Source organism: Rutidosis leptorrhynchoides, chromosome 9, assembly GCF_046630445.1.
Source record: "Rutidosis leptorrhynchoides isolate AG116_Rl617_1_P2 chromosome 9, CSIRO_AGI_Rlap_v1, whole genome shotgun sequence".
Classification (NCBI taxonomy): Eukaryota; Viridiplantae; Streptophyta; class Magnoliopsida; order Asterales; family Asteraceae; genus Rutidosis; species Rutidosis leptorrhynchoides.
The window spans coordinates 357,506,338-357,516,327 of NC_092341.1; the positions used below are offsets into that span (position 1 = coordinate 357,506,338).

The 9,990-nt window shown below is 34.1% G+C and overlaps 1 protein-coding gene across 1 annotated transcript; it reads right to left on the bottom strand.

Annotated features, from left to right (window-relative positions):
* Positions 1 to 5,184: 5,184 nt before the first annotated feature.
* LOC139865961 (E3 ubiquitin-protein ligase WAV3-like) lies at positions 5,185 to 9,333 on the bottom strand. The gene is made up of 2 exons (XM_071854080.1): positions 8,889 to 9,333; positions 5,185 to 7,212 (listed from the first exon to the last, which is right to left on the bottom strand). The coding sequence occupies exons 1-2, from the start codon at positions 9,111 to 9,113 to the stop codon at positions 5,392 to 5,394; spliced, it is 2,046 nt and encodes a 681-aa protein (XP_071710181.1). The 5' UTR covers positions 9,114 to 9,333; the 3' UTR covers positions 5,185 to 5,391.
* Between the last annotated feature and the right edge of the window lie 657 nt (positions 9,334 to 9,990).

The following is a 9,990-nucleotide window of genomic DNA, read 5'->3' on the forward strand; positions in this document are numbered from 1 at the left end:
AACAATCCGGATACTTGGCGGTGGACTTTTGCTTCGAATGGGTTATTTACTGTTAAACAGCTTTCTAATATCCTAGACGAACAAATCCTTGGTCAGTTTTCTTCTCAACAACTTACGCTTCGTAATTCTTTGGTACCAAAAAAGATAGAGATATTCGTTTGGAGAACTTTAAAAGGGAGACTACCCGTTAAATTAGAACTCGACAAAAGGGGCATCGACTTACATTCGGTTAGGTGCCCTCTTTGTGATTGTGATTTGGAATCGGTCGATCATGCACTCATCTCGTGTAAAATTGCTGAGGATATTTGGTGTCGTATCTACAAATGGTGGAATGTTGGACCCTTTGTACCTTCGAATATCTCGGATGTCTTGGGTGAAAACTGCCCAATTTCATTATCGAGTCTTGGCGGAAAATTGTGGCAAGCTATCAAATGGATAAGTGCGTACCTTATTTGGAAGAATCGGAACAACTTGGTCTTCAACAACAAGAAATGGACCGGTCCGATGGCGATAAATGAGATTCAAACTAAATCCTTTGAATGGCTATCTACAAGATCAAAAGGAAAGTGCTTCGAGTGGCTAACGTGGATTTCAAACCCAAGGCATTACTTCAATATATCGTAATACTGTTTATAATTTTCGTGCTATTTTGTATTTCCTTTCTGGTATCTAGATGTAGAAATATATATGTAAGTTGCATTCTGTGCAACTAGATATAGAGATGTATAACTCGTGTCCAGGGGTCTAGGCCTTGTGGAAGTTAGCATGGTGGCTTTCTGTATTGTACACTTGTGTGGTTAATTCAATATATTGCTTTTCAAAAAAAATAAAAATTTGTGACCAATAAATAATATTGGGCCCCTAAAATTATTGGGTCCGGGGCGAATGTACACCTTGTACCCCCTCCGGGCTGGCCCTGCGCTTCATATTTCTCCTACTCCACACATGTTTAATAAAATGACTTTTAATCAAAGGATGAGCATTTTTCCTTTTAACACGAAAACGAGCTACCGCGGTATATTTTTGACAAGAGGACACGTCTTGCAAGTCAGCACAATCACTGCCGTTTGGATTAGGGACACCTACATCGCGATCAACTGTATCCTGACCCAGCCCAATTGGTAAGATGTAGAATAATCATTCCATCACCTTAGGAAAAAGACTTGTTTCTCTTTCAACTTGAAATTATAAAGACTGCTTACAAAAGAATCTTGGATCAAGGTTATAATATTTCTAAAAAACCATCTGACATCACTACAATAGTTGAGATAAAAAGGGGCAATGTAAGCTTTTTGTTTGAAGTCAAATGGGGGGTAACAAAGATGAAACACAAGTATAAAAAGTAGGCTATAACCAATTGACCATGATGGATGCCATTGTGGCATGGGCCATGTGTGTGACCAAAGGTGAAACACTAAAAAGTGGGCTCAATCATCTACTTTTACATTATGCTATTTTATGTCATGGTCATATTGTCACTAAACCATATGTCGTTCATTTTTTTTTTTTCACTTTCGTTCCTTTTCTTTTCAATAATATATATATATATATATATATATATATATATATATATATATATATATATATATATATATATATATATATATATATATATATATATATATATATATAGTGGAGCAATCCATGGATAAGCACTAAATGGGGCACAAACTAGATAAGTAAAACTTCAAAATATTTTTTAAAAAAAAAACGATCCTTTAATATGCAAATAGAAGAAAACGAAAAAATTTTAAAAAGTTTTTGAACAAAATCGTTCGAAAATCGATGATGAATGGTAAACATCGATGATGAATGGTAAAAATTGATGATGAATGGTAAAATTAACCATTCATCTGGTTAATTTATCATTCATTTTTGTTCGCGATGAATGATAAAATTAATCAATGCTAAAAAAAAGCAGATGAATGGTTAATTTAACCATTCATCTGTTTATGATGAATGATAAAAAAACAGATGAATGGTTAATTTAACCATTCATCTGATTTTTTTTAGCATTGATTAATTTTATCATCAATCGTAAACAAGATGAATGATAAATTAACCCGATGAATGGTTAATTTTACCATTTATCATCGTTTTTTGAAAGATTTTGAACTTTTTTTTATGAAAAAAATTGATTAGAGGTGCATTTTAATGCAGATTTATGGCTCTACTAAGTGAGTCAACGGCAAGCATCGATTTATTGGCGACTTTACCGCCACTTAGAGCCTAAATTAAACCCCAGGCATGATGTAAAACCCATGAAGATTTGATCTCACCATTTTCATGGCGTCTCGTTTGTATCGTTTTTTTTTTTTTTTTTTTTTTTTTTACTTTCTGGCCGGAGGTCCCTGGAAGCAATCTCTCTATCTGACGAATATAGAGAGAAAGGAATTTCTCTACTCTTGGGAGTGTTACACTCGGGGTGGAGAAATGATCGCTCTTTATTCTAGGATAGAGGAAGGATTGTCTACGATCAACCTCCCCCATACCCCACATTGGTGGGATTGGGTATTGTTGTTGTTGTTGTTGTTATTGTTATGAATGTAAAAAAAAAATTCAAAATTTTTTTTTTTTATTTTGCTTATCCGGTTTGTACTCCTTTTAAGCTTATCCATGGATCGTGCCTCTATATATATATATATATATATATATATACATATATATATATATATATATATATATATATATATATAGTAGGATCAAGAGGGAAGTAACCATTCGGGGGGAAGCGGAGAGAAGCAAAATTTTTTTTTTTTTCGTTTTTTGAAAAAACTTTGCTCACGAACATTATAGATGAGATGAAAATATGAACATTTAGTAGAGACACTTTGTGATAAATGTTTTTATTTTGGCGGGAAAACGCTCGAAGAAGTAATATATAACAATTATCGTGTTTTTCGAGCGTATTTTGAGGTTTTAGCTATTGGGGTTTAGATATTAGGGTTTAGATATTAGGGTTTATAGGGTTTAGATATTAGGGTTTAGAAATTTAGGGTTTAGGGTTTAGATTTAGGGTTTAGATTTAGGATTTAGATTGAGTTTTTAACACGAACGGTTTAGAGTTTAGGGTTTAGGGTTTAGGGTTTGGTGTTTTGGATTTATGGAATAAACCCAAAACACGAAACCCTAAACCCTAAACCCTAAACCCTAAACTCTAAATCGGGCTAAATTTTACTTCACAAAACATGAAGAAAAAAAACGTTCATATTCTTCACGAACAATATTATCTTGAATGTTAGTTTTGTCGATCGTTTTCCCGCCTAAATAATAACATTCGTCACGAAGTGTCTCTTCTAAATGTTCATATTTTTGTGTGATCTTGATGCCGGAAAAAAAAAGAAAAAAAAAATATTTTGCTTCCCTCCGCTTCCCCCCGATTGGTTACTTCCCCATTGATCCTGATATATATATATATATATATATATATATATATATATATATATATATATATATATATATATATATATATATATATATATATATATATATATATATGGCCAGGTTCAAACGAGAACCACAAAAAGGCGAGAACTGCGAGAACTTCTTTATTTCATAGTTTTTATACATTTTAATGCAACTGTTCACATGTAAATATTAATTAGTGCTCATTTCATTCACAAACATATGTTCATTACCACAAATTACATGTTAAACTGTTAATTATATGAAATGTCCACATGTTCATAAACAAATATGTACATGTGAACGAGAAACTATATAATTGATTATATAAGTAAAATATAAGTTTTTTTCAAACTATTTCATGTTCATTTTTACTCTACATCAACATTTATATGTGATTCAATATTCTCATGTATGGAAATCTTTATAAATTAAAAGTTCTCGCAGTTATGGAAATTTGATTTTACTATTTTCATGGCGTTTCAATTTTATTTATTTATTTTTTCCTACTTATTGGCCGGAGGCCCACTCGTAAGCAATCTCTCTATCCATCGAATAGAGAGTGAGATGACTTTCTCTACTTTTGATAGTGTTTCACTCTGGGGGAGAAATGACTTTTCTTAATTCTCGGATAAGAAAAAGATTGTTAACATCTCACCTCCTCATACATCACTTATGTAGTATTGGGTTTTGTTGTTGTATATAATACTATTGAACTGGATTATTTTTTTGTTATTAGTTCACTACAAGTAAAATAATCAAACGAGAACTATAAAAATTTCTACGATCATAGATATGCATATTAGAATTGTATATTTAACTAGTCCGGATCCGGTCCGCGCGATGCGGCGGGGGCTTTCGGCCTGTGTATTCATATTTAACGTAGCGTTGTGTATTTACAGAGGGGAAAGCGGCTCATGTCTTAAGCGCCGTTTTAGATGTCGTTGTCTTAAGCGTTTTTTAAAAAGTGTCCGTTTAAAACGTAGTTAGTTTCGTTTTGTTCATAAAAAAAATTCGAGTGTAACGGTGCTGTCAGAAAAATTTAACTTGCGGCGAACAGAAAGATACTGGTTGTCGTTGTGTTAAGCGTTTTTTGATAAGTGTTCGTTTCGCGTATAGTTAGTCACGTTGGGTTTGTGATATTTTTTCGATTTGAACGGTGGTCTCGGAAAAATTTAACTCGCACCGAGCGAGAAGATAGGGCCCGTTATAAATCTGGGTGGAATTAGTTTCTTTTATTTTAATAAAATTATATATTTACGCTTTCTACCCCTGAAAAAGTGTAAACTTGAGGGGCTGTTGTGTAAAATGAAGCGAATTTGAGGGACCGATTGTAGTGTAAACGCAAACTCAAAACTACAATTCAAATGAACTAAAACTACAGTTAGGCATGTTTTTAATGAACTAAAACTACACAGTTATGCATGTTTTTTAGTGTGTAAAGGTTAATTAATATATTTTCATAAAATCAAAAATAAAAGATTAAGAATTATTTATGTATGCAAAAGTTGAAACGGGTTATTGTCTTTGTTCTGTTAATTTAACTACGGGTGTAATAGTCAAACGAAAAGCATATAATTTTGTAACGATCGTTGATATGTGTATTATAATTGTAAATTCTTAATTCTTAATAGTGTTTAATATGTATAATGAAATCATGTAATGCTACAAATGATTTCTCGCACCCACGTGTGGACGTGTGGTTATGTTTTGACTAGTTTAATCTTTTTGTCATAATAAACATATATAAAGTCCTTCAAATTATATATTAAACCAAAGTTTCTGTCGAGAATAAGAAATGCACATAAACCCCATAGAGCCATTCAACTTATGTACATCATCCCAGCGAAATAACACTTCGAACCCAAAATTCAAAATTAACAATTAACAATCCTGATTCCCAAAACTTAACCCATAATTATTTCTTTACACATATTATACTTGTATATCAAAAATTACATATCCGACTCGTCCACTCGAAGATCTTTAGCGTGGCCTGGGTTGCGATGACCTAGTCCGAACATCTAGATTAGCCTGAGACCGAGTTAGCATCTCAACCATCAACGGAGTTTGATAGGCTTGAACAAGACTCGAACCATCTGTCGAGTCCCCACGAGCCGTGGCTCGTTGCCAAGAGTGTGAACTTAGACCCGATAATATATAAGCTCTTCCCGAATTCTCATACATATTCCTAGTTGCCATCCTTTCTTGCATTTCCTTGAGTTCGGCATCTAGTGCCATACATAACCGATCTCCAGATTTAGCCGAGACAGTCCCCATAAGAACCTTCCGGAAGTTTTCGAGCGTACTAATGGCCCGTTTTAAATCACCCTCTTCAGCTATAGTTCGCGCTAAAACCATAGCTTCAGCCGATTGTAACCGGTTCCGTTGTCTATCAACTTCAATCGAAATCACATTTTCCTTGCCAACATTTTCAGGTCTTTTAACTGTAACATTTTCGGTAACTAACTTAATGGTCTCTTTTGTTAACGGGTCATTATAGTAGCAGTTCACCTTCAACAACGATGTCTCGTAACCAAAAGTCAACTCTGTCTCCTTTGGGATGTTGACTGACACAAGAAAATCTCGTTCTTCGTCAGCGTACAGATCTCCAACATCAATACACCCTGATTTTCTGTCGGGCATCAACTGATTTTTGTAACTACCTGCCTTTAACGATTGAAGCCGAACGTTAACATTCACACTCTCGATAATCACTTGCAGACCTTTGACCACGACACTCAAAAGTCCACCGATGCACTGAGCAAACGCGTCTTGAATCACACTTTCGGTCTCAATGAACGAAAACGTTCCCCCAGATACTTCAGCAATCGTATGCATCGATTCAGCATCATGATCCGCCCCAAACCCAAACGCATGAACCGGGATCTTGACACCTGGTGGGACAAGTAACTTATGGTTTGACTGCGTTTGACCACCAGCTACATTTGATCCCACACCACCGTTCACGGTGTAGGTATCTTGCCCGTCAGACAACAATATTATACTCGCGACAGCGTTTTTTCCCCGACGATCTTCCATTACTTTCCCGCCCTTTCTCAACCCTTCAGCTATATTGGTCCCGCCATTCGCCGCAAGTGCATTAACTGCTTGAAGAGCATGCTGTTTCCCTGCATCCGACATTCTAGTAAGTGGAAACAGGCGGCGGGCATTTGACGAAAACACGACCACCGACAGTCTATCTGACGGGCCAAGATTTTGGATAACAAAGCCCATGGCCCGTTTAAGTAACGCTAGCTTCGTACCAGCCATACTACCACTAATATCAAGAACAGTCACAAGATCAACCGGAGCTCGTGCAGACGTACAAACTGGCGCTTTGAGATGAAGCAAAACCGTAAAATCATTAACAGTAGTAAACCGAGGTACAGCTGGCACCTCAGTGTAAGTTTCCAAAACTACCCTTTTAAGAGATGATTCATCTGATGCATTACTAATGTTCTTCTTTGATGGTTCAAGATCTAGTAGTTCATCATCATTGAACATATTAGGCTCATTAGCGGGAAAATTATGGGCGGCAATGCGTCGGGTGGAGTTTAATCGTGATGGAAACGGGCGGATTACTGTCATCACAGGATTATCTTGTGTTCTTGCTGACGGCGAATCTAAACCGCTTGAAGTTTGTAACGGAACTTGTTTCCAATTTGCGCGACAAATGGGACAAATTTGGTTGCCATGTTTAACATTCGAAGCAATACATTGAAAATGGAACGAATGTGAACATTCTGCTGTGAATATAGCTTGACCTTCACCTCTTCTCATTGATGCTAAACATATTGTGCATTTCTGTATAGTCAAAATTAATTAATTAATTAATTAAAGTAGTATTAAAATGAGAAACAATATATAAAAAAAAGAAGTCAAAAACAGTCTTTGTTTATTATATTACAAACGGGGTGTGCTATTCCTTCTAGAATTGGTATTGGTAATTTAGTAATAGTTGGTGATAAGAAAACAAGAACAATTAGCCTACTACATGGTGTCAAAAAAGTCAAGAAAACATCAAAAAAAGAACTAGGACAAACAAATTGAAACAACTGTTTGACCCAAGTTTTGGTTATATTTTGAATTTGTCTTATTGTCTAATTCTTCAAGTTATGTATGGTCAAATTCTAAAAGTCAACTAATGAGGCCGTACACATGTCCACGTGAGATTTAACTATCCTTTCAATATGATATGATACTACAAGAATACACACCCTGTTGTGAATCACGTGTAGCTTACCTGACAAATCTAATCTACAGTAATTGATTTGTACGTTGTCGGTTGTACTGTTGTAGGGTTGCGTTTATGTATACATATACGCTAAAAAGATACTGTTGTCATCAATATTTTCTATTGAGTGAACTAGAGTCTATTTTTACAGTTAAAAGTAACATCAAAATTGTAAGAACTTAAGAACATGATATCTAATATGCGCACACAAAACACACTTCAAAATTTTGGCTAGCAAAAAGTGTTGAAAACCGTTGCAAGATAAACGGGTTAACTGGTTAGTCCGTTTACGTAAAAAATAATCCACTTTCCACGTAAATAATCCACTTTCTGCCTACTTGTATAGTTGTATTCGTTTATCCGTATATGTTTTATTTTTATTCTAATTCTAATTATAATAATTTATAATTTATAATTTATAATTATAATAAAAATTATAAATAATTTGTAATTATACAACCTCAATTGCAAAGGATTTTCTCAAGGAATTTAATTTTGTTACGTGAAGTTGTATATTCTCTCATATTTTGTGAGAAAGAAACTTAATGGACCTATTGTTATTATTTTTTTACTCACCCACACACCTAATCTAACACGAAGATGTCCTAAGCAGGATTCGAACGCTCAAATTAAAGTTTGTAACGGTGACCTCAAGTTTGTAATAGTGACCGATACGGACAAGCATTAGCTCTTTGGCAATGGACCTATTATTATAAATTTTATTTTATTTATTTTTTATTATTTCATATCTTACACTCCGTATCTTATATTCAAGTCTCATCATTATTCATTATAGAAATAGAAATAGAAATGCATAAAGAAGACAACTTTTCAGAAAAAAAGAGGTTATTATTGTGTGTATCATCATAAAAACCGAACTACAGCTTGGAAATTAAACTATATGAATATCTATGTAGGTTCAATACATAATCAAAAAACTACAAAACCAACTAATAATCAAAAAACTACAAAACCAACTAATGTGCATAGAAATACATTTGTACATAATGATGCACATTAAAAAAAAGTTTTGTATTTGTACACAAAAATACAATTATACTTAATTGTGCATATTAAAAAAGTTCTGTATTAAACCTTTGACTATCTATATATACATATCTCAAATAAAAATTAATTTAAAAAACAACAATAATTGAATATCTAAAATTACTAAAGATACCAGAAATCAAGTATTAATTTTTTTTAATACTAATAAGTAATAATAATCAAAATTTAGTGAGCAAACCTTAGAAGATCTACTCAAGCTTTTAGACAATCGTAACGCTGGAGACCATGGCCGTTGAGCCGTCGTAGAGCCACTGAAGCTCCAATGCTCCGTCGCCGGAGACAACAGAGCAGCATCCGAACACCGCTCCGATTGCAGCGGCGAGGCGTCGCTATCAGCCGTAGGCACATAAATACATAAATTAGAGCTCAAAGCCATCTTTAGTTTCCTCCATGTACTCCCCATTTAACCAAAGACAACAAATTACTAAAAAATTAAACAAGATTTTCAAATGGGTGTTGAGCAAGATTAGCCAAAATTGAATATTTGAGATGGGTTTTGAAAGAATCTGAGGAAAGTAGGTGAATTGCACTAAAATCAAGACGGTTTTTGTTTCAAGATACGGAGTATATGGGTTTTTGGCGGGTCTGGATTGAATTTTAGAGAGGAAATAGGAGGTGATGAAGAATGGTGTAGTGATTGGTATGTATGTCTATTTTCTTTTTATGGAGGATTTTTTTTGACCTTTCGTGTATTTTAGATTGTGGTATGGAATATTATGATCGGGACAAAATATAAATGGGTAAAATCGGCTACTAACGTACAATGGTGTGCCATAGACTAATACATAACCGAGCTAAATTGATTTTTTGGCTGTATTTATTTTTTGTGGTGCCATGAGAGAAAATGAAAAAAAAAATATTGATGTCGCGCTGATATAATGATGTCTGATAGTGATGCGTAATTGTGACTTTAAAAATGTAATTTAGAGCAAACTTTTTTCATCCAACAGATCTGAACACAAAACCCTCAAATTGGAATAGTAACACCTCAAAAAAGAGTATAAAAATATAAAATAAGAACACAAATGATAAAGAATCTAAACCACAAATTGATAAAGATATCACCATAATAAGAGATCTAGAAACACTCCAAACCTTCAATTACAGCTGATATAGATTCCACCACAACTATAATATCAAATATGAAGATTTGAATTTCACCACAATGTTTGATAAAGTAACACCACAAACACTGATAAAGAAACCACTTTTAGCCACCGGAATCAAAGATTCGTAAAGACACGGAGATTTTGTAAATAGATAAACTCTATCAAACTTTC